At 40.3% G+C, this 26,392-nt stretch overlaps 1 protein-coding gene across 14 annotated transcripts in view; it reads left to right on the top strand.

The window, feature by feature from the left end:
* The window catches only part of Sox5 (SRY-box transcription factor 5), a 1,013,558-nt gene that overhangs the window by 910,070 nt on the left and 77,096 nt on the right, over nt 1–26,392 (top strand). For 12 of the 14 annotated variants that reach the window (XM_052719126.1, XM_052719123.1, XM_052719124.1 and 9 more), the window contains one exon: nt 25,171–25,317. The exons of the other annotated variants lie outside the window; for them this stretch is intronic. In XM_052719126.1, coding sequence (XP_052575086.1) covers nt 25,171–25,317 — 147 coding nt within the window. The remainder of the gene's footprint in view (nt 1–25,170; nt 25,318–26,392) is intronic. 14 annotated transcript variants of the gene reach the window in all.

Genomic DNA, 26,392 nt, shown 5'->3' with positions numbered 1-26,392 from the left:
GCACTGATGTAAACTGTGTCTAAATAATAGATGGATGTATATATCAAAACAGTAACTAGCCAATTAGCATTCCCATATACTGACTGACCTGTTTTCTCTGTGTCTCCTTTGCTTTCTTTTTTTAATTCCTTTTGTCTAAATACTCTTTTCTTTCCATGTGCAATTAAGTGATTCAGACATTTTTCTTCATGATCTCAGTTCTTTTTAAAGAAGGTGGCTTTTTATTTATAAACAAAATTAACCTAGCATGATTTCTATATTTAAAATGAAGTCTAGCTATTTACACAAAATAAAGCTAATACAGAATTTTGGGACATTTGTGCCTAGATGAAATCAGCTAAGTGAATTGTCTGTTCCTAATTAATAAAATCCAATGCCTGCAACAGACTTCGATCTAGCATTTATTTTTCCTATTCATTCTCATTAACTTGCATTTTACTTAATGAGCATCATGAATCTTTTAATAGTAGTTATACTGTACTGTCCTATTTCTATTTTTTAAAGCTAGACTTCTAATATTTGAAATTAGAAGGAAATATTTATCCAGTTTCTTCTCACTTTATAAATACTGTATCTGTCTTGGCCAAAAGATGGTTACCACCTGTTCTACCTATAGGAAGCCAAAAATACCAACTCCAACCAATGATTAATAGTGATAAGCAGAAGGAAGCAAAGATTGGGATTTTTGGACAGTCATATTTTGCTCAAAATAAGCAAGTAGTCCTCAATCAAGAATTCTTATTGAATTAATTAAACTTTAAAAATTTTACTACAACTATTTCAAAAATTCAGAAGAATATTTTCGGAATGTTAAGGCTCAAAATTCCAATTTGTCATAAATGAGAAGAGAAGCTCCTGTGGTGTCAGGGACCTGTCTTCACTGAGATGCAGGAACCCACACAAGCTGCCTTCGTTAGAGAAGTCCACGTGACAGGAGCTGAAATGTCGGCAGCTGTTGAGGCTACAGCGGCGTCAATTTCTGGATGACCGAGCTTCACCAAGGTAGATATGGACTAAAACAAAACAAAACTCCAAAGTTCATCTTTTTATCAAAACCCTGCCAACCTTTGAAAGAAGTCAACAATAATGATAAGACGCCGATAAAAACTTCAGAGGACTCAGAGCTGAGAGGGACTGAGCATGACATTTGGCATTTAGCCAAGAGGGTGAACAGAAAGATCCAGAAAGGTCAAGAAAAAATAATCAGATGGCAAGATTTAGGTGCAGTATAGGTCCTGTTATGTCTCATTACAAGGAATGGGTGTGTTTCTATGTTCAATTTTTTGTGTGAACTTTTCTAATGGATTACCTAACTACCAAGGTTAACATTTAGACCACTGCTATTCCCATATCACATTGGAAATGATCAAGGACTTCCCATTTCAACTGCAGCTCTAGTAGACTATCTGCTTCCCAACTTCTCTCTGCTTGAGTGAATTTTCTCACAGGTTAGAAAGTCTGAATTCTCTTGCTTCCTTTCTCTTTGACTGTGAACCTGCAGAGCAGACAGACAGAAGCACATGGAGGACTAAACATCACAGCTACTGGAGCAAGCATTTGCATATATATATTAGTAGAGGGGAAGAACCCCACAACAATTAAATTATATACAGAGACATCCTGCACACTGAAGAACATACGCTAACAGACCAGGAGAAATGTGGCCAATACTCGCTCTGACTTTTCCAAGCCCACATGGGATCCAGTCAGAGCCCAGCAGCTTTGAAGCATCCTTTAAGGAAGAACCTGTTAGGCTGTGCTTCTGGAGTTAATACTATTCCCAGGGTTCTCAGGGGATGCTTGGACAGGGATCTGGACAATGAGAGTAGTGCTTTCAAAGTGTCTAAGATGCTAACAGAAATATCACTACATGCACTTCTACAGCACCCGTCTTTATTATGATCAAGTAAACATGTAGCTAATTTTAAAATTATAAATGAATCTCTACCATGGCTGATGGTAAGATACTAGGGCTGTTACTCAGGGCCAGGGTTCGGGTAACAACTCCATGCTGGTGTCTTGGGAATCAGTACTTGTTTAAGTGACTCTTTAATGTTTCTGGGTTTCTGGACTCTAAAGATGTCTAGGCTCAAAGACAATGTTAGATATTCCAAGAACAACACCAATTTATTGTAATTTTAAAAGCTTTTATTTTATCAAGAAAAAAAAAGAACTACTTAATGTTTGAATTTTGGCTATATGTAAAGAGAGCAAACAGTATGTTTATGTTAGAAATCTGTTTTTCAGTGAAACTGGCAGTTTAGTTTGTACCATTAGTATTCTTTAAAGTAGCCAAAGAATATTTATGAACTCAAATGCAGTCTTGGGTGTAAAGGTCTACAAAGATCACAATTACCACTGGAAATGGGAAGAATAATCCAAATGAGGACAGATATTCCTAAGATCAGCAGCTGCTGGATGGTTTTAGTTGGTATCACAAAACTACTAAATATGATGAGAGTTATTCCTGTGGCTACATACAAGCACACATCTGGAATATATAGGCTGCATTAACATACCTCAAAAGCCTAGGATGAGAGCCTCCTCAGTTCTTAATAGTTAAGGCAGAGAAATATGGCCCCTTTAGAAGATAGTTTGAAGGGGGAAAGCATGAGGGTTAAAATTACTGCTTTGTCATACTGAGGAGCCATCTTTAGGTCAGCGTTTTAAGAGGTATATACTCCTTACTATAACTGAATGACTGAGTGTATTATCTGCATATCTTTGTCTCATGTCAAGATTGCTCATGACTAAAGCTTGGCTTTCGGCAGGTCATCAGATTTCTCTGTACTTTCCTTGTCTATAAGATGTGGGTAGAAATGATAGCTTTTTGTGAGGGCTAAATAGTAGTAATTTTTAGCTGATTAATAGAGCTTTATTAACAATAAAAATTATATTTATTGTTTAAATGTGCATTGACAATTAGGGCATAAGAGATTTTTTCTTATAGAAATACATATTGGTGAAACTGAGACAAAATGCAATACTTTATTCTCCTGTGTGCTATAACATGGAAGACTCTATAGGAGGACTAGAGAGATGCTTGGGGGTAAGAGTGCTTAATGCTCTTGTAGAAGACTGAAGTTTGGTTTCCAGCACCCACATCTGGTGGCTTACAAATACCTGTAATTCTAGCTTCAGGGAATCCAATACCCTTTTCTGGATTTTGTAGGCATCTATACTCACATGCACATATTCATGCACAGATACATACACATAAATATAAATAAAAATATCTTAGTAGAATAAAAAGGAATCCATGATAGGCAATGCATTTATTTATCTAAAATTGAAACATCTTGGAGTATAGTTCTTATATTTAGGTATTGTGCACTTTTTGTTTCATTATTCATATCTATGAAATGGTAATAAAGCCTCCAGCCATATCTTGCATTTCCATGGGTGTAATGAAAATAAATTGTTCTGTGTATTGCCCCCAACTGTTTTAAATAAATACCTTATAAAACCTAAAATAAATCATTGTTACATAGGGCCTTTTAATATGATATTTAAATTTTAAATAACATAAAAATGTTTTCTGATATTACCATTTGATACTTACTCATATGCTGCACACATTAGTAGAATTATACTATACCTATTCTACCTGGTACCCCCTTGCTCTGTTCTCTGCAACAAAAATTATCTCTCAACCTTTGTAAATTTTGTTTTATTTGTTTCTTTGAGGAAACAGTTTTATTTCACACTTTAATGCAAAAGTGAATTATACTTATAGAACCATATATCCTAGAGATCTTAGTTTTTCAGAATTCTGGGTTGTTTCTAAGTTGAGGTCCTCAGAGTCCTAAGGAATCAGGCACAGATAGATCCCTGTGGGTCTCAAAGGAGCTTGAAAGGGAGGAAACGGAAGTGCAAGAGAAGAACAGAATTTGGAGAAAGATGGGGCCTCCCTTTCTGACATATGGGTGATAGATAGATGGTAGACAGACATGATTTGCTAGATGGATGACTGATTGATAGATTGAAGATAGATAGATGATTAGATATATAGAGAGATGATTAGCTAGAGAGTAGGTAGATTATTAGATAGATGATAAATCAATGTATAGATACATGGATGACCAGATGCATAGATGATTGCATGGATGGATGGACAATTGAATGGATGGATAAATGGATGGGATGAATGATGAATGGATGGATAGATCATTAGATAGATAGATAGATAGATAGATAGATAGACAGGCAGATAGGCAGCCAGATAGATGATAGATGGATGGATGGATGATTAGATAGAAGGTTAGATGATGGATGGATGTACATGGACGGGTGAGTAAGACTCCTCATTGGTGGAGTCGTTTCCCACTACTTACTATTATACACACACACACACACACACACACACACACACACACACACACACACACACACAAACGCAGTATCATCTCCTTCTTAGTCTTATGTGTCAGTGTCTGTGGGTTAATATAACTTGAGCTAAAGATTTGGCTGCTTAGTAGACTGACCGCTCCATCCATCCCTAGTCTCCACTTTGAAAGAAGAGGCAAGTGAGATTAAATAGTGACCAGGCTAAACCAGTGAGACTCACATCCTTCAAAATGAAGTTTGAGCCTGCCTTTTTCAAGTTTTGTTATAATATCTTAAAAAGAAACATGTATATCATGTTTTAGTTGTACTGGTTTAAGTGGGGAGTGAGAAATTGCTGAATTAGCACTTGGACCATTAAATTAAGAAAGGCAGTGACTAGTCAAGCAGTGACTAGCATTTGCATGTCTGTTACAGTGATGACCATCTGAATAGCTTCTCTTTCCCCAAGTCCTGGGAGTTAATTCCTTTGTGAGAAGCTCTAGGAACATCAAGGGGTTTGGAAAACAAAAGCAAAGAAATATGCTGTCTCCTATCTGTTTGTACATTGAGGGTTCAAAGTGGGTTTGTTTACATCATGTGTCTTGTTGGTATTCTGTTTGCTTCTCAGAAAAGAGAGTACTCAAAAATGATTATATAATCATGCAGATAGGGGTTTGCAGTTGTGAATGAGCCATTCTAACAGAAGGACCAAGAGAGAAACCACATCACAATGTTGAAGTGTATTTGTTTGGCAAGTGTCTTAAGAAGACTTGAAAATAGAACTCTGTAAGATTTTTCTGGGGGAAAAATTAAGACCAGGACATTTCTGGCTGTTTCTGGTGGAAGTTTCTTAATAGTATCAGATAAAGCAAGGGTATGGGCAGAAGTGGGTGGGGCATTAGTGTCAGATAAAACAAGGGTGTGACCAGAGTTGGGTAGGGTGAGGATGGATCCTGGTTGCCCATTTTTCTTACCCTTGACCTGTCTCCAAAGGCCAGGCTCTTTCCCCCACTTAATTGAACTATATCGTGGATGAAAAGCAGGAAGACACAGGGTAGATTCAAAGTATGCCCATAGTGGCTTGCGACGGTGAGCATGGGATCAGGCAAATTAAGGCTTCAGAATGAAAATGTGGGCACTCTTGCTTTCTCCATTAGCAAAACTCAGTCATTTTGGCTACTTTTCTTAGTACTTTTCTTTATGAAATGGTTTCACTTATGGTGTTATGTGAGTACTCAGAACTTTCTGGAATATTTGAGTTTCTGCATTTTGAGCTATGGCACTAAGCCTATTCTCTACCTTGTAGTTTCTGAAGCTTGAGATGTGTGCTGTAGCATCTTTGATGTGACTTGTTTACACCTGATTTCAGTTCTTTGGTTTTTAATTAATCTTTAATTATCAGAAATAATATGCATGGGGCTGGGGAAATGACATGGTGGATAAAAGTGCTTCTTGTGAGATCTTGAGTTCACGTCCCAGAAAACAGGGGTGATCAAGTGCACACTTGTAAACCCAGTGCTGGGCAGGGCAGAGTAGGAAAGACTGAAGGTTACTGGAACTTTCTAGCTGCCAGCCTAACTCCAGGATTTCTGAGAGACCTTGTTTCAAAAACATCAAGGGGAGAGTATTAGAGGAGGGTACTCTGTCCTCCTTCTAGGGCCTCTGCAGGTATTTATATGCACACACACACACACACACACACACATACACACACACACACACACACACACACACACACACACACACACGCAACACATATCACCACATACACATACACACAGAGAAAGAGAGAGAGATACCATAATGAAAATATTCAAATAACATAAAAGATTAACAACTACAGAAATCACCACAGCAACTTAGAAAGTGTTAAATTTGGGTTTATGGTTTCAGAGGGGTAGAGTCCATGGTGGTGGAGCAAAGGTATGATGGCGGGAACAGCTGAGAGCTCACACCTCCATCCACAAGTAGGAGGCAGAGAGAGCAAACTGGGAATCACAGGAGTCTTTTGAGACCTCAGAGCCCACTGCAAATGGTGTACCAACAAGGCCACACCTCCTAACTTCCCCCAAACAGTTCACCAATTGGGGACCAAGTATCCAAATACAGGAATGGATGCGGGCCATGCTCATTCAACCATTAGATCCCTGTCTTAACTTTTGTCAACATCTTGTTTTAATTGGTCACACTTTTAATTTTCTTCAGGAGGAAGATTCAGTATCTATGATTTCAAGTCACTGTAGACAGTAGGTGGCATTAGGTACCCCGAGAAACCACCTTCTTCCTGCTGGCCACAGCCTCAGCATTTGCAAGCAATAGATTCCCACACTCACCGTGTGCTTACTTGGGCTTTACTTCTTTTTCCTTAGAACATGTTCCTCCAAATTCCGCCATTAACAAATACTAAACAAAGCTTACTATCAAAGTAGACACCATTCCTATGACAACGTGTAGTGAATGGAAGATGAATTGAGCTCTAGGGTGAAAACCAACCATATTTATGCACACCTTCAGATTTTAGGGAGATATACTTTTTATTTGTCCATGTCTGTGTCTTAGTTTGTGCACATGAGTGCAGGTGCCTACAGAGGCTAGACAGGGCATCAGGTCCCCTGGAACTGGAGCCTCCCTGTCTGGGTGATAGGAACCAAACTCAGGTCCTCTGCAAGAGCTGCAAGTGCTCTCAACCTGGAGCTATCTCTGCAGCCCCAGTGAAGATAGAAAATGTTTCTTCATCTCAGCTCCTTCACCCATAACATGGGGTGATCACAGTCCTATATGGTAAGGGTGTTGTGAGGGTAAATGGAATGGCACCTACAGTATACTCAGCTGCATCAACTTTGGCCCTGGTTAGTTTGCTCCTAGACTAATTATCTCCTGGATCTCATACTTTTAAATGATCTAAAATAGGCCCAGAAGCTTCTTTGGGCTACCAAGTCATTTTCTCGGATTGCAGAATTTCTGTTCTGTAGAGACGACAGCGCTCATCCAAGTTCATGATGGAAAACTTCTTCGGGAGCCCAAAGGCCTCATACCTCATATAACAAAGATTATGTTTTAAAAATTTCTTCATTTTTTTTTGTTTTTCAAGACAGGGCTTCTCTATATTGCCCTGGCTGTCCTGGAACTTGCTCTGTAGATCAGGCTGGACTCCTGCTCACAGAGATTTGCCTGTCTTTGCCTCATGAGTGCTGGGATTAAAGGTGTGCACCATCACCTGACACTTTTCTTCATTTTTTTGAGGCAGTGTCTCATTGGAACCCAGGTTGGTCTAGAACTTACCATATATCCAAGAGTGACCTTGAACTCTTGTCCTTGTTGCTTACATGCCCTAACCAGAGATTCTGGGTTTATAAGTAGAATGTAATCTGGGTTTTTTTGTGTGTTTGTTTGTTTGTTTTGTTTTTGTTTTTGTTTTTCAGGACAGGTTTTCACTGTGTAGCCTTACCTGTCCTGGAACTCACTCTGTAGACCAGGCTGGCTTGGAACTCAGAGATCTGCCTGCCTCTGCCTCCCGAGTACTGAGATTAAAGGCATGTGCTGGGAATAAAGGCATGCACCACCACTGCCCAGCTGCAGAAAATAATTTCTGAAGGCAAAATTTTTCTTTATATGAAATGTTTACTTTCATTTTGTATTACAAAAGCCCATGTCTTGATTCCTATTAAAAATAAAGGCCATCTGTTTCTCCATGTTCCCTTCCATAAATGCTTTGTTTGAACAGGGCTGCTATCTCTGGAGAAGCCAGCTTTCCCCGAGGAAGGCAAAGCCACTGTGTGGTTGGAAAATCATCCTATTTGGTGATGGTAAAGGGGATTCAATAGCAAGAATGGAGAACAGATAAAGCATCATAAGGTAGTCTCTACCTAACTCTCAACAACTCTTAATTTCTACTTTTTTTTTTTTTTTACAGTTTTGAGTGTGACCTAAAACCTGACTTTAAGAACATTCTGAGTTTCCTATCCATGGATGAAGCTATGTTAGGTTCCTTGTGTTGGCAAAATCATGGAATATTTAGCTTTTCTTGTCATATCTGTCATCTAGCCTGATGTCTCCTACATTCATTACATTGTACCACAAGTCAACATTTCTCTCCTTTTAAAGGCTGAATAATATTTTATTTCATGGATTACACTGTTTGTTAATCCATCCATTCCCTGGTAGACATGTGGGTTGCTGCTGCTGCCTTTGGCTTCATAGCTGATTCTTCTGTGTGTCTCTTTGAAATCTTTATTTCCTTTAGGTATGTATTCAGAGGTAGAATTCATACACACTAGGACAATTCCATTGGTTGTCATGGCTTGTGATTTTTTTGTCTTGTTATTATTTTTATTTATTCATTTTTGAGTAATTTTGAAATCACAGTTATGAGACAGTATCACATTCTGGTTTTAATCTGCATTTCCCTAACTATGTGCATCTTTTAGTTTGGCCATCGATGTATCTTCTTTGGAATGTTTTAAATTGGATATCTGAAAATTGCTGAATAGTTTTTATATTTTTTCTCTATTTAGAAAAATCAATAATGTTTCTCAAAAATGAATAACTTCAGATTCCAGTTTTTGACCAGGATTTGAGTTATAGTAACCACTAGATTGGTTAGTTGGTCAGTTTTCTGAATCTCAAAGTGAGACTAAATAATAGTAAGACTATTCACCTTGTAGGATTATGATACAGCTTTAAGATGTGCAAAACCACTCAGGACAGTAAAATATCAATTGTTTTATTAAATTTTGCTACTGAAAATATATTAGTGTCACTATTTGTAAAATCAAATATATTTAATTATGACGATAACCTTTCTGTGCCTTGAGTATGTATTTCTATCCCTGCTGCTGTTTGGTTTTGGATGTTCTTTTGTAATTACCTAGAAAGTTTTAAAGGCAGACATCACAGGAACTAGCTCAGCAGCTTTGCAGGTCTGTTTGTCAATGATTAAATGAAGGAGGGGAGGGTCGCTTGTGTGTCTGCACCCTCTCACACATTCAGTGACCTCTGTGCACTAAAAGTTTCACTCTGTGCCTTTTTCATAACTGTGAGGCAATCAAAAGTCGTTGCCCCCAACTCTGTTAGATTGTTGTTTAAAGGGCTATTCATTCCCCAGGAAAGTACTGAGTGCAAGGAAGAGTGAAGGTGGAGAAGAGTTCAGTTAGACCTCTGTCTTCTGTCGACGGCTAGACGGTCTACACAGGTGGTCGGGTCTGAGTTGTTTCTGGTTTTCCTTCGGACATATCCTATGACATCAGCAATACTCTATTTTTATCATCTGTCTGTAACCCTAGGGATGATTTTACTGACTAAACTGATAAGACTATTGCATGGTATTCAGAAGGTCTTTGTGAGTCTTTATGAATGTTTGGAGAAATAGTACCTACTAGAAAGTGCAGAACACACGGTGGGATGAGAAGATGTGGACACCTCAGTGTGGAAATGTGCTCAATTATTCCAGAGAAAATGCTACCGGAAAAACACATTTGCAAATCTGCATTTGTCTGCATGCCCGGTCTTTTTACTTCACACTGGTTGAGATCTGGGGTTGATGCACGGGGCTGGTGGCAGCCCAGTGTCCATGAGCAGGGTCAGAGGAGAGGCTCCCAATCAAAACGAGAAATATTGGATTAAAAAAAAAGCTAATTTGTCACTTCAGTCATTGAATATGAACTGAATAGACTTCTAACCCTTAAAATCCTTTTTTTCCCCTCTTTTTATTGCCTGGAATCTTAAAAGCTTTATCATTTGCAGTCATAAAATGAAAATATACACCAAACCCTCAAAGGGTAAGTATGAAATTAAATTATATTTAGGCAGCTGTAACCTTTTAAAACGATCGGATTCCAGTTAATGTATTTCTTCCTGTTCCGAGTGCTGCCATGGTGTTTGATGGTGGGAAGCAGTCCAAAGGGCATTGGGAGATAATAAATTCACTGTAAATTTCACCCCAAGGCATGTCTCCATACACCAAGGCCTCCATTTAGCAAGGCTGACCTAAAACTCTTGTCACATCCAAAGGTCATTTAGGTTGGAGTTGGTGTGTCCCATCTATCTTTCCTTAATGTAAAGAGTGACAGTTGGAGCAAGACAGAGCTCATAAACAGTCATCAGAATATGAACACGAAGCCAGCTCGGGACCGGGAGGGGAAGGTGAGGACAGGGCTCCCCTCTGCAGACTGGCAGCTGCCTTGCTCCTTGCAAAGTCAGAGAGGAGTTCACCAAACAATGGACTTTCTGGCCTGGATTCCGGAGCAACTCTGTAACAGACAGGCAGACAGACAGACAGACAGATATCCAGCCTCCAGCCTCTGTCCCTCTGTTCTTAAGTTCTCTCTGTAAGCGAATCAAACCAACAATTTGTTCTTTTGTGCCTGGCTTACATCACTTAGCACATGGTGTTTTCAAGTTCCAAGCTTCATGTTACCACCTGCATCTCCCAATTACCCATTTTTGTGTGTGATTTGTGTGTGTGTGTGTGTGTGTGTGTGTGTGTGTGTGTGTGTGTGTGTGTATGTGTGTGCATAATGCTTACCATTGAGCTATGGCCACAGTCCTTCAATTTTACAGTCTTAAAAATGATTTCATTGTTTTCAAAAGCAGCGTGCATTAACAAACGCTAAGCCTTATAGACACATACGAATTCCCAATCATTGGCCGTAAGTAATAAATATTATCAGATAGAGAAATTCTTGGCAGTACTAAATACAGATTATGCAAGGTTAAATCCTCGCAAGTCTTTTTGAAGATTAAAATTAAAAATCTTCTCATGATAGCATGGGCTGGTTTTCTCTCATGTGCCCCAAGTGTCAAGGACAGTGCTTGACACAAAATGGGCACCCACTACATGTCTGCTGGAGGCAGTCACCATAAGGTGGGAGTGCCTTGTGTTGATTAAAATAGTTGATTATTTCTCTGGGTGAGTTTGATTTGAGGAGAAATGTGATGTGTGCCATTGAAATACTTGTCGGGATCTGAAAATATAATGAAAATTGAAATACAAAGGACACAGAGTTCTGTTGTAATGGTGTTTCCCTTAATTAGTTGAAGTTACTCATATTCTGAGTAGTGCAGATGGCTCATGTTTGCTACAACAGTTTTCAAAAGTTTCAGGAAAGTTAGTTTGTGAGCATGAGTGGAAACAGGGACTACGGATTTGTATGATTACATTATTAGTGGGAATTATACGTAGAGACCAGGTCTTTAACTGAAGATGAGATAGTACTGGAAAGCATATGCATGGATGATCATGTGATTGGCATGGGATCTGTTTTAAATCATATATGTAACAGTGGTCTTTCAACCGCTATACCAGCTAAAAGTGGGTTGTTGGAGGTGAGACCGAACTTGCAGGATCTCTTCTCCCAGTTACCTGCAGGCTGGTCTTGTAGAACAAGATGTAATTACACACTCCCCTTCCCCCCTCACCGGCTATAGCTGTGGACTCGCCCCATTCCCCACAGCTCAGGCTTCCCCTACACACTGTGAGCTTGACAAGCCTTTCCGTCCACTAGTGTGTTCTGCTGATACATATAGTTCTATCAGCTTACAGTGCCGCTCTCCATCTCCACACCGGTTCAGGAACAGGCCTGGTCTGCTGCCCCATAACGTCACTCCCTTTTGTATACCCTCCCGAAGCCCTTCTACCATGAGGTACTTACACGTTTCCAGTGGTACATATTTTTGTGACTGTTTTTTGTTGTTGCTGTTGTTGTTTTTTTGTTTTTCGAGACAGGGTTTCTCTGTGTAGCTTTGTGCCTTCCCTGGATCTCACTCTGTAGACCAGGCTGACCTCGAACTCACAAAGATCCACCTGCCTCTGCCTCCCGAGTGCTGGGATTAAAGGCGATTTGTGACTATTTTATTAATGACTTTCTTGTTCCACTTAAGAGTTCTGGGAGCTAAAGGGTTGAACAGCACAGTGCTTTCTAAATCATTCCAATGATTAAGGAAAGACAATAATAGACATTTGTAGTTTCCCTTACATTTATTACACTTCATTAGAGAATATTGGAGACATTTATTTTTAAATTAAAAAGCGAAAAAGAAAAATAAACTAAAGCATTTTTACTGGCAGTAGCCAAGAGGAAAAAGACAGATGGAGGATGCTGGGAAAGTTTCTCTTGGGTGCGTTTCCCTTCTTTCCCGTCCTGTGTCCTCAACACCGAGGTTGTCACCAGTGCAGCCTAGCCTCCTCTGAACCCGTCTTGGTTATCCTCCCTTGCTCTAGCATCTCATCTCAGATCCCACAGACCCCACCCCTGTATCTGAGTGACGGTGTGGTGGCTCAGAAGGCACCGTGAATAGACAGAAGCCTGTAAACAGGAAAAGGGGTTTCACCGCAACAGTGTCTCTTCCCTGGCCCTGGACAACGCACTTCCATGTAACGTCTCTGTGCCTCGATGTCTTCCTCAGTGAGATATGAATAATACCTACTTTTTAAATTGGTTGAGAAATTTCAAAGGATGACGCTTGGACCTGCCACAGGGTGAAGTTTAGCTGTTTTGCTAATTATCACCGCCATCCATCCTTCTGTGTCTACATGAAGTCTGAAATATACAGTTTCCTAGTGTACATATACAAAGAGCCAGCACTAATATTAATATGCAATATTTTTCTTACATAAAAGTTTATAAAAAGGCAAAGGGAAAAGAAACAGTAAATAGCCATCCCTAGGAGGAAACTTTTTATTTTTATTTATTTAAACTTTGTGCATGTTGTCTCCTTATGCTAGAAAAGAAATAAGGCGGAAGCTGAAGAGATGTCGTAGGTGACAGCGTCCTTCTTCAGGGCCAGAGTACTCCCAGCCGTGAAGCATTTTCTGAATCTCTCGAGGTGTCACTCATTGCCCATAGCTTATGGGAGAGTCCCTTGGTTACTGAGTGGTATTGACAACATTTGCAACTTTACATTTTTGTTTTGTGATTATTTCACTGACCGTATTCCATCGGCCCTCAGGTAGGGAACCCCATTTTGGTCCCTCACAACAGAGGGAGGCATGCCCTTCATGTGCAGGAGCATGTCCTCAAGTGCCCTCTGCCATGTGCTGCTCACCACACTGGCAGCCTCACTTTCTATTTCCCTGATGACTTCCTTGTGCCTTGTCAGATTTAAGGACTTGGGGTACAGGGGGGGGGGGGGCGTGTGTTGAGAGTCATTTAAATGAGTAAAAGCATGAATGATAAAGACAATAAAACAGGGCTGGAGAGATCACACAGAAGTTAACAGCGCTTACTGCTCTCTGGAAGAGGACCCAACTTTGGTTTCCATCATCCATGCTGAGCAGCTGACAGCCGTACGTAACTCCAGCTTTAGGGAACTCAACACTCTCTTCTGGCTTCTCTGGTCACCAGAACTCATGTGCACGTTTCCATATGGAGAAACACACTTATATACATAATTAAAATTTAAAATTAAGGGAGCAGTCAAGAATATATACAATTCCAGAGCTTTACCAAAGAAACTTCACTCCCAATTTGATGAGTTAATAATGTCACATAATGGAAACCCAATGGAAGAATGACTCAAATGTTGATATCTCAAGTTGTTGAGCATTTGAGGAATTATTGAAGTGGTGTGAGCCTTTGTACCCATGTCGGACATATAGAGTTGTTACAGTGATCTCAGAGTAGCAAAACTTGCCACAAGGAGTCAGAGTCATGGTTCTTACCCTTCCCATTCCTGCATGTGTACTTCAGCATGCTGCCAGAGCACATTCTAAACATGTGTGTTCTTACAGTATATAAAACAATATACAGTTTACTTTGGCAGAAGTGGACAGTGATATTCTTACATTTTGTAGGAGTGGTATGTTTAATCACTTGATATCTGCTGCCCTCCCACCGTCTGCTGGGATAAAATGAGTGATGGCCATGAACTTGGCCAAACAGAAGTATTTGCTTCAACAGTCTGTTAGATAACCCCCAGCTTTCCTATATCAAATTATGAATATTTGAGAGCCACAGATTTTTATTTTCCTCCAGTGAGCAAGTCTTTCTTTCTCCTTTTCTTTCTTTTTTTCTGTTGCTTTGAGAGAAATTTCAGTGGCATTTCCCACAAAATTAAAGTCATGAAGATGAAGCGCCATCAGTGATATATAGAGATATGAAGAGCCCCTGGCTAGCGTCATTCCTACCTTGCCAAATGGAGATGTATTTACTGGTCTGTGACCTCAGGGATTGAAATAGAGCTCTTGTTCTCAATCAGTAACGAATAGAAAGTCTGGAGCAGCATAAAAAGGGTCAGTCGGATAGGTCATGCGTCATACGGGGAGGCAGATGTTGGAACATATTGTAATGGGTTATGTGCAGAACGGGAAGGTGGCTTGTGGAGTAGAGCATGGGAAGGGAGGGGATGTGAAAAGATCAGGTGGCATTTCCTAGTGTGACTCCTACAAGAGTTTATCTACTTCTTAAGGAACTGTTTCAATTATAAAAGTCAAAATGAGCTTTCTCCTAGCCGTTTGAGACGTATTAGTGTGTAATAAAATGAAGAAGGCAGCCTTTAAAGGGACAGTGCATTCAAGTCACTTGTTTATATGTGTCTTGGCCTGCAGCAAGAGTGACAGGGTGACAGCCTCTTGCCTATGAGAGATCCTATGGCTTGAGGAAGTTCAGAGGTATCCTGAGTTTTCAGCAGGATGCCATTTGCACACCCACACACCAGTCCACTCTTCATTGGTGCCTCCCTGTTCCATCCAGCTCTCACAGCTCATAAAACTGAATAGAATAATAACAGTTGGATATGTATTACTAACATTTAATGAGGCAGCTAACTAATATGACTTACGGCTTGTATTCATGAATTCACAGCATCATTTTTTCTTATGTTTTGGGTATGGTTTCACCGTGCAGATTGATTTGCCTCAGCCTGTTTGGTGCCGCCACATCCAGATTCATAAAAACTTCTTAATATAAAACCACACAATAAGCAGATAAGACCTCTGCCACATCTTAGCCTTTCCAAGACATTGCCATCCAGGTGTGGTATTTATTTTTGAGAAGTGAGTCATGAGAATATATTATTTTTTTTGAATCGTAAGAGGTGAGCGTCTCCCTTCAGACATACAGCACTCTGGCTCACCAGCTGATGAGGGAAGGTCATCTCCATTGAGGACTCGGAAGCATCTTTCTCCCCAATGGCTTGTCCTGCTAACAAGCTGGGCTCCTGTCTGGTGCATTCACCTCATCAACCTCTTGCATGACCTGTTGTTAAACTCTTACCCTAACATCCCCAGCTGACCCAGCCATCGCCACAATGGCTGCATTCCTCCTTCACATGGAGAAGTCTCCTAATATGTCCTGTCTTGTTTGCCATTTCAGCTTAATGCATCTCTCCCCTGTCCACCGTTTTCCTTAGGAATTGTGTCCAGTGTCCCCCTTGAGTACATTCTGAGTTGCCCCTTAGAGAGTCGAGCGCCTCAGAGGCTTATTGTACCATATGATATAGAACAGAAGGAAAACTTAATTATTCTGTTGCCATACTATTTATGATTTTTCAATAATGCCTATGCCTTACTATGAAACTAGACTCTTATACCATTTATCTAACACATTTTACTCTTCAAAACAAAAGTCAAATGTATAAAGCATGCTTTTAACTCAACAACATGACAGCCCAATTTTATGAAAAAGAAAATATCTCAATGCGTATTTTTCCAAAGAAAACAAGAGAGTAACTATTAAGCTCATGGAAAGACACACAGTAAATTCAGAGACACAGTGCCACACAGTGATCCCACATACCCAACCTTGCTAGAATAATCTTCCTTAGGAAGGCAGGCAAGGAACTGGAGGGAGGGCTCAGCTGTCAGGAGTACTGGCTGCTCTTCCAGATGGTCTCAGTTCAGTTCCCAGCACTCACTTGGGGACTCACAACTACTTGTCACTCCAGTTACAGTCTATGAAACACTCTCTTCTGGCCTTGAGAACACTACACAGATATAACAAGCATATTTACATGCTAGCAAATACTAATATACTTAAATAGAAAACTATTTTTTAAAAACACAGTGAATATTAAGTTCTAATGAAGATGCAGAGGAACTGAAATCTCAGATATTGCAAAAGAGATGCAAGAGAGTTCAGCCACTGTGGAAAATAAACGGCACTTTTACAGTAAACACGAACTTGTATGACTCATGTTCATATGACTAAGCAAATCCAGTATTAGAAACTGGGTAGCCCAGAGTAATAAAAACACACAAAGACTGGCACTGGAATGTTCACGGCAGGATTATTCATAGCAGCCTAAAAATAGGAAATAAAAATCCAAGTGTCCGTCAAGTGGCTAAGTGGATAAACAAGTGTGGTATATTGTGATTTATCAAGGGAAAGAATCGACTCAGCCGTAGCGATGCTCATCAAACATGCAGAGGTGCCAAGAGCACCGTGCTAAGCGGAAGAAGCCAAATTTCTCTAGCTTTAGTTTCTTCTAGCTTTTTCCCAGAAGCAGGAACTGCAAAACTGATTGACACCCCAGCTGGCCTAGCACAAGGGGTATATTCTGTTGCGTATGGAACAGTGTTCAGGGTTTATTAGCATGTCCTGTTACATAAGGTGAAGTATAAATCAGTGGTTTTGTGTGTGATAGGAGCATTCTGGCTTCACTGTGCTTGCCTTGCTGGGACGGTGGGCTGAGGAGGCTGTGGCATTGTCAAATGCTGGCTCTCTCAAGTCAGTCCCAGTCAGTAAGGTGTGAGGCCATTCTGACCAGGAGCCTCCTGCCTTCTACAAAAGAGATCTGAGGATGGGAAGAGAAGGGTCCGTGTGGCCCCACACCGGGGGGGGGGGGGGGGGGGGGAGGGTTGAACCTTGATTTTCAACCTGACTGAATAGAGAGATGCCGAGGGATTAATAAACCATATGTTGCTGGGTCTAGGGGGCATTTCCAGAGATAATAGATCATGGTCATATGAATGGATTGGTTCCTTGATAGGTGGAAATACGACAGCATATGGGGGAAGGACTGAAAGGAGGAGGAGGGGCCTTGTCTGGGGAAACAGTTCCTGGTGGCAAGGTCAGGAGAGCGGTCTCTGACACAGGTCTCTACCTCTGTCTTCCCTCACTTCCTGCTTCCTGTTCACCTTTGTGTACAGAAGCCTCTCTAACACAGGCATCCCCTGCTCTGATGCTCTGCCCGCAAGTGTGAGCTGACCAGTCATGCCCTAAACACTCTGAAACCACAGCTCACAGTAAATCCATCTCCCCTAGGCTGCTTATGTCAGATTTTGTTTATTTATTTTGTACCCATAGTGACAATGAAGGATATTTTAATATGGAGCTAAGACAGTAATAATCTGATTTGTGTGTGTGTGTGTATGATAAGATATATACAAGTAAATTTGCCATGTTTTGTCTGTATGATACACATTGATCTTGGTATGTCATCACCACCACTGTACCCCTCAAAGATTATTCAAATCCCCAAATTGAAGAGAGGGGGCACCAGACCTCATTTCAGATGGTTGTGAGCCACCATTGTTGGGAACTGAACTCAGGACCTCTGGAAGAACAACCAGTGCTCTTAACTGCTGAGCCATCTCCCGAGCCCCACTTCAGGCCGAGGACTCGGTAGAGGTAAGATCCCCAGTGGCTGGCCTCTTCGCTTCTCTGATCTTTCAGCATTTACCTGGATATCTGACTCCGGGTTTTTATTAATAAGACCGATTAGAATTCCTGCTACATTAAATGCTCACACCCTCCTACCCCATCCCTGGAAACCTCCATCCCATCTTTGTATTGATAGTCTAGAGCTTTCCCAGCACTTTCTACAAGAAGCATCACACAGCCTTTCTTCCATTTCCTCTGCCTTACTGGCTCAGCAAAGCTGGGGCCCCTCAAGGTTCCTATGTGTCATCACTGGCTGAGTGATGTTCCATTCCTCATCTCTGCCATAGTTTTTTAAACCATTTACCCTTGAGAAAATTTGGGGTCATTTCCACCTTGGACCATTGAGACTAACTCTGTTTAAAATGTGGTTTTATATGTGTGATCAATTTTTTAAATCCCATTTTCAGGTATTTTTCATAAACAACTAGGACTTCCAAGTCATACACTAACTCTGCTTTGTGTACCAGGGAGCAGAAACAGTTTCCACACTAGGAAGGGCCATTTAATAATACTACCATCCAAGTCAAGTTTCCCATTTCCTCACACCCTTACCAACAATGTGGCGCTCTTTGAGTTTCATCTCAAGATTTATCTTTTAAATTATGTGGTGGGGGGGCACATGTGTGAGAGGTGTACTGATAGACCAGTACACCTGTCCAAATCGCTGCGTCTGGAGTTACAGGTGATGGAGAGTCTCCTCGCGTGGGTGCTAGGGATCAAACTCAGGTCCTCTGTAAGAGCAGTAAGTGCTCTCAATCGCTGAGCTATTTCCCCACCTCTTAATTTGGGGGAGTTGATAGAGGCTCCCCAGTGTGTGGGGATTTGGTGTCTCTTATGCTCTTGAATTGTCAGGATGGGAGAGTGGAACATCAATTACTAGCCTGTCCATAGTGATGCATAAATCCTAAATGTTTATCCACTCAGTGTGTGACTTTCTACCGGGACTTTTGCTGTCGCCGTGTTACACATAATGTACTTATTAAATAAGTTAATGTTGCCAGTGTAGGAGAAAGTCCACGCTTAAATTGAAGTTGCTTTGATAATTTTCTGAGGAAACATGACAAATAATAATGCAGAAAGCACATTTATTCACATTGAAACCTGCTGGCATGTTTTGAAAGATTTTCTCCAGTACATTAGTTTCTCTTTAAACTCCACATTTAAGTTACATTAAGAAGCAGAAATTAAGCCATAAAGATAATACTTATGGAGGCTTGAAATTGCTTTTGGTTTTTGTTTCTGTTCACAATGCCATTCCATGTCCCTTCACTTAAGGAAAGGAAGGAAAGAAAAATGTGGAGAATTTCCTCCTCTATCACATTTAACTTGATGCATCTGTTCAGGTTTACTTTACACTGAGTATGACTCCATTCAGAAACAATGCATCACAAATAATAGCTGAAAACACGATCATCTAACAGTCTCTGTCCTAAATATCTACCATATGCATGCAATGTTAACATAACATGTATGTATTAGGAATGTGTACATGATTGTGACTGTGCATGGGTGTGTGTGTGTGTGTATACATCATTTTTTTTTAAACAACTCAAATTTCCCCATTTCTATGCATCTATTTGACCTGGAAGACAGTATCAGAAATATTTTATTTCTATGTTAGTTTTTAAAATTTAAGTCTGTATATTTGCCTATTTTCTATTTTTTAATGAGTAGTACTTATCTGGAGTGATGATTTTTATTAATCATCAGTGACCACACAGGATGACAACTTTATCCTGCACCCACTTAAACCCTTAGGGAGAATTAAAGCAACCTCTTTGCTCCCATCTGATTAAAGAGTAAAATATTAAAATTTCACTTATATTCACTTTTAGTATACTTCTTTTATTCTAAATATTGGTGTTTGGGGAAAATATCACTCAGAGAATAGGATTCTGCTTTGAAACATCTTTGTAAGTGGGCTTGGGAGACGACTCAGCACATATTGCTCTTACAGAGCACCCAAATTGTATTCTCTGCTTCTGAGTTAGGCCGCTGACAACCACCTGTAATTCTGTCCATCTCCAGCGGGACTGAAGTCCTCTTTAGCAGCTGTGGTACCACAGTCACATGCACATACCCCCATACAAACACAGATATACACACATAATTGAAAATACAATGAATGTGTAAAGGTCCTTATAAATATTCACTTAACAAAAATTCTTTGGTGGCTGTAACAGTCTTGGGCTCCCCATTCATTTCATGGTCATATAAGAGTTACCAAATGGCCTTCAAGGCCCGTCGTACTTTACATACAACATTTAAGAAATTCTCCTCACAAAAAGAAACACAGATGTTTCCAGTGCAGTGTGATATTGAATTTTGAGGAGCCATGTAAAGAGAAAAGAAGCAGAAGGAAAGGTAGAGGAAGGTCGCTGCACGTGCTCACGTGGCTCTGCTTTCTCTTCCCCATCTCCGCATCCATGCCTGAAGTAGAGGGAGGTAGTGCATCGAAGCATATCCATTATCTTATGATGTTTGGTCTTGGGAAATGGCTGAGTGCAGGGTCCTCACTGTCTCATTTACCTCCATCCAGATTGACAGATATGTAACCAGATGATGAAGTATGAACAGAGCCCTATATCCACGAAAAGGCAATAACATCATTTTACAAAGCTCTCGCCTTTGGGTCTATGCTACTTGCATTTGATACTTTGAGAAAGTGGTGGAGACAAAGGCATAGGCCCTGCCTTCAAGGGGTTTACTAGTCACTGAACGGCACATCCTGATAGTTATTTTTGTCAGTGCCTAGAGTTTCAAATCCAGATACTCCAGATGGCAACTAGACACCAGGCTGGTAGCCAATGGGAGAAGCTGTGTTGTGAGCAATTTGGGGAAAATATGCTATTAGGGAGAAGTGGCAAGAGCTTCCTATCAAATGAATGTGATAATCCAGCTTAGAATTTAAATTGGTTGTTATTTTGTCAAGCTACTCTATGGTGAGCACTGAAAATTTTGTTTAACATGTCTAAAGTGAATATCATCATTAAAAGTTTGGAAATATGTATTGCATCTAACCATGGAAGAAAAACCAGATTGTCCAAAAGTGTTGAACTCTCATCTTACCCCAAATACCAAGCTAATTAGTAGAGGTGAAAATATCTGTCTTTATCACCCTCGCCAAGTTCTGATCTAGTACTGAATTGCTAGAGCTTGGCAGGAAAGTCAAACGCCGTAAGTGACCTGTCAACCTAATGCCTGACCTGCTTCCATATACACACACCAGGGGTATAATAAAATGGCGGCTAGGTTTGGCTGGCCAGGGTGGATACAGTTCAGCTGCTGTGTGGAGAGGCCATCGTACTCTTGACACTTTGAAAAGTGTCTGGGACTGGACATGTGAGTAGTAGAGCACTTGCCCAGTGTGTGCCTCAGCCTTGGTTCAAGTGCTCTTGCTCTAGGAAGGAAAGAAAAAAGAGGGAGAAGAAGCAGAAAACTGGAAGAGGATGGAGGGAGAAAGAAGACGGGAGGAAAGGGTGGAGGAGGACGGAGAGCAGGGAGAGGAAGAGAGTGAAGAAAGATGAAGAAGAGGGGGAGATTTTGCCCTTTCAAGGAAGTCCCCAGTGAGATGGACTGGCCAACACTTTGCTGTCACATTGCAGGATGATGAGATAGCCTCTCTGTCTGGTTTCCTTTTTTTAAAAATTTTTTTCAGAACAGAAGTGCGATACAGTTTGTCTGTCTCACAGATTTATTACTATACACAAACATATGACAAACAATTGCATATTGTATTTTAAAAATGAAGACTTCAGTAAATTGCGTTTTGGGCCCACCATGCTATGACGTTCATATTGTTTCCTCTTGTTCATTTTCACATTAGTGATACCAGGTCAGCTTCCTAGGCTCAAAAGTGTCACAACTCAACTCTGATGCCCTCACAGCAGACCCTCTGGCTTTGTCTTGGTTCTAGTCAATCTCCACTTACTTTGTTCTCATTCCCTGGCCTTCCCATGCCTGGATTTTCAGGATAAATGCTCTTGCCCGTATTTTACGAGTGTCCACAGGAAAGCTGAGCCTCTGAACCCTGTGCTGCTCACTTCTCGGGGTGTTCACTCAGTGTGAGTCACTGGCTTTGCTGTCCTGTGCCTACCACCCTCAGGGGTTCCTTTACAATAGGGAGCACATCCCTGCTCTCCTACAGTTACTTAAACTACACACTTAGATTTGTAGATAACACCCAGGTTTGCATTTTTCTTCACAGGGTTGCAGGTAAAATGAAGTATGTGATGGTAGCTGTACTTTTGTGAAGACAGCTGCCATGTTCCTTCTAAACATCAGAAACTGGGAGACAGTAAACCTCCCTGAGATGCTCAGGCTAGAGGCCTTCTCTCACTTGCTGGTTTATTGAGACTGCATGGTTTAGCCTCACAGATACACTTCACTCTTTTTGTTTGTTTTGATTTTTTTCTTTCATCCTTTCTTTCTTAATTTCTTTCTTTCTTAATTTCTTTCATTCTTTTTGTCTGTTTCTTTCTTTTTTTTTTCAAGACAGGGCTTCTTTATGTAGCTCTGGCTGTTCTGAAACTTGCTCTGTAGACCAGGCTGGCCTCAAACTCAGAGATCTGCCTGCCTCTGCCTCCAGAGTGCTAGAATTAAAGGTGACCGGTGACCCACTGACCCACTTCACTATTATCTTGAAATTAATGGTGGGAATTTGTTAAACCCTTTACAGGTTCCAGCTCAACAGAACATTAAGAAAACTTAAGATTAAAATATTAACTTCTTATTCCATTTCTCTCCTTTCTTCCTTCAAACTCTAACAAGAGAGATTTTTTTTAAGGAAACACTATCATAAAATTGATGATAGTCGGTCAATTGATTATTCCTGTCTCTCTGGCATCCACAGTCCCCGAGTTTGTTTGTCCCTCCACACAGCTCCAGAGTCTGGCTTGGGTTGTCCTGCAGCTACTGCTTGTAATGTGAGACTTTCCTTCAGGGGCCATTGTTTCTTCTGCCACAGCTATGGGGGAAGGAGATTTGAATATTCACTCTAGCTAAACGCCATCTGACTTTGGACAGCTTTTTCAGTTTGAATTCCAAAGCATGTCTTTGGATAGCTGGACCCTGATAAACCCCGATTCCATTTGTCAAATGGTACGGACAAATGCCTGCATGAAGTGGGGCAAGCGTGTGTGCTTCTTCAGTGTTCAAACACCATCCAACGTTTGAGGATTGTAGCCTTCTAACTTCAAGTAGAGATCCTGTAATTTTGTTTTTTGTTTTTATGTTTTGAAAGTTGCAAATATGTCCATAATGATCAGTAATCATTGACTCAACTTTTAGAAGTAATTGACCAAGTTATTTAAATGTCTAATCACCAACCATGATTGATAGATAGATAGATAAACAGACAGATGGACAGACAGATAGATACCTTTAAAAATATAATGATAAATGTTTAAAGGTCAAAACTAAACTTTTAATCTTTGAGATTTTTTAAACATTTTGGTGTTTACATACAGATGTCTAGATGCCCCATGTCATCTGTATTAATTGGTAAAAATCTCACTTTTACTGCATACTAAAGCCAGGAATGTGTGTTGTTAGCACACATCTCTAGTAGTAATAATCAGTACAATTCTTTTCAAGGACACAATAAGCAATGCTATATAGAAGTTACAGAATATAATACGATTCTGTGGCTAGACTGAAAATTTGTGTATTTTTCAAATTCACAAGTCTGTGTATTCTACTAGGCATGTGTGTAATTTGCTAAGTAAGCTGTGTCCTGAGGACACAGTTACACTATAAAAAGTCTCATAGACAGGGCAAAATGATGGCAGAATCAACCTTTCAAATACTATGAAATAATGCACAAGTTTTTATCACAATCAGGAGAAATATATCAATTATGGATTTAAAAAAATAACCGTAAACCCTGAAGTCTTCAGCTATGAAGTGAATTATTATTTTACTCTTTATATAACCTATGACTTAAGGATGAAATACTTTTTCAATGGTTGAAATAAGAAATGTTATTATTATCCCAACACATAAAAATGTGATGAGGGTGATGATCAATACTGATGATCTAAATGTGTTTCAATATGGAGGTTTCTGTTTTCTCTGAGTGTGTCTTATGTCACATCACATGTAAATAAGATGTAGTCCTTGTCACCAACTTAACTTTGCTGTTTGCATTTGGGTCATGGGACCGAGACCTGCAGGTGATGCACGTGTGTCTTCCTGTAACTGCTGCACTTGTTTCCAGCATGCCATTTGCAGTGGCATCCCACTTAGCAGAATCTGTTGTGTTTCTGGGACAATTTTCTGCTTTGACATTGTTCTTCCTGGAGGACTGACCTGAGGTTTCTCTCTTCGGGGGCTTCCACTCCTTACATTCATTGTAGAGGCACCGGATTGCTTAGAAAAAGCTCTCCAGATCTCAAGATGAGTACAAAATAGGATATTGGGACATGTAGAACACACACATGTTATAAAGGTTAATTGCTTTCTAACACAGACTGTTAAATTTCTTAAAGAATGCTACACAAAGTTAAGAGTGTTCACCTCAGTGTTTGATGTCCATGTTTGAGTGTAATCTTGAGGTTTGATACTGTACCCTAAGACATCCTTATAAAAGTGAAATGTCTCTTTAAATTCATCAGTTATTTGTTGGAGCAAGTTTTCTTCGTTATTAATAAGAATTAGTATGTGTTTTAGAGTTTTTTTAGATGTGTCTGTTTATATTGTAAAGTTGCATAACAAGCAAGCATCCAGTTAATTTTTATCAGTATAGGTAGAATGATCACATATCAGCCTCCCAGAGTCATCTCCTTCCTTCCTTGTCAACATGTTTCCAAATTTCTATACAGTTAATTCTCAGAAGAAAAAGAAAGTTCCAGATGCCCAGTTCAATAAGTCAAAGATTGAACCAACAAAGATAAGAGAGTTGCACTGTATGGGAAGCTGATCTTTTAGTATCACACAGTGAAGAATTTAAGGGTGAACAGAAGCAGGCTTTAGCCAGATAATACCAAATGCTTGTCTTCCTAGCCACTGGTAAGGCTTGGGTGTGGTGACTGCTTCTGTTCCATGCCCCTGAGCCTACTATTGCCAAGGTCCTGTAGCCTGCCATTGCTCTCCTGAGAAGTTAAGTTGTAGAACTGTGACAGCTTCTTTGGTTAAATATTTTTGGTGTACCCAGAAATAGGCGTAGGAAGCGTGGTGCGTCTGACTGTGTGTTCTGCGGGGTGTTTGCGTCATGACTGACAGTCTCTCTCTGTCTTTTCTTCTGTAGCAGTTCTATGCTGCCCAGCTAGCCGCAATGCAGGTTTCTCCAGGAGGGAAGCTCCTAGGCCTACCCCAAGGCAACCTTGGTGCTGCCGTGTCTCCTACCAGCATTCACACAGACAAGAGCACAAACAGCCCACCACCCAAAAGCAAGGTACCCTCTTCCATAAGCTGGTCTCTCTTTTGCACTGGAGCTTCTAATGTTCACTCAGTGGTGTTTATTGAAGGTCTCGTAGCTTCCAGCTACTGGCTAAACTCAGGGTATACATGGAGGTAAGACTTTTAGAAGGAGCAATAGTTGTATGTGTAAATGTACATTTCTAATAATTGACTTATTCACTCAGCAAACATATCAATAGTTACAATGAAAATCTAAAATGTGCATCTTTGAACCCATGAGTTTATAGCCTTAAAATTAGGCATCTACAGACAATCAAATAGCCATCCTTTATAATCTAAAGAATAATCAACAGTAAGTTCTGCAAAGCCATGTGTGGATAAAGTACCTTAGACTTGATTAGGGAGAGAGAGTGACTTCAGCAAGAACTGCGAACGTTCGCCCAGGGATACAGAACTGAAACAGAAATGGAGTGGGAGTAGAATGGAGACCTGTGGAGTGCTTCTTTAAAACTATCAGTAGCCCTTGTAAAGCAGCGTGGTGACGGCACAGCTGTCATTTTAGATATGTCTTCCATCCACTGAGATCGCCATGGAAAGACATGAAGGTAACAATAGAGTTGAGAGACTATTTAAACACAGTCCTGGCATTAGAGCGATGGAAACATTTCCTAAGAACACAGGGGAAGGCTGGGGGAGTTAGAGATGAATGCCTGTTAGAAAAGAAAAGAGCAGAGGGCCTTGTGGGAAAAGTCTTTGTATGTGCAGGCTTCACGTGTGTGCTGTTGTGTGAACACATTAAGTTTCCTGTGAAGTGAGTAAGGCTAGCCAGAGTGATGTTTTCTGTGATTATTTAGAAAAATACCTGTAAATATTTAACTTTATTAGAAGATACTAACCAGAAAACTGACACTGCTAATAATTTTTCCACCAAACATCTTTTTTTTTTCTTTTTAAGTATCTAGAAATTTGCTTCTGTCTTCCATCCTATGAAGGAAGTATGAGAATGTCTTAGGGGAGTTAGGATGGAGCAATCACAAAGGATGAATGAAGTGTATGAGTAAGCTTCATATTGAAAGGGAGGGAAGCTTAGAACATCCGTTCAGTTACTA

The sequence above is a fragment of the Peromyscus californicus genome, unplaced genomic scaffold, assembly GCF_007827085.1.
Source record: "Peromyscus californicus insignis strain IS unplaced genomic scaffold, ASM782708v3 Scaffold_6__1_contigs__length_162567912, whole genome shotgun sequence".
Lineage (NCBI taxonomy): Eukaryota > Metazoa > Chordata > Mammalia > Rodentia > Cricetidae > Peromyscus > Peromyscus californicus.
This window is presented reverse-complemented; position numbering and strand designations above follow the sequence as displayed.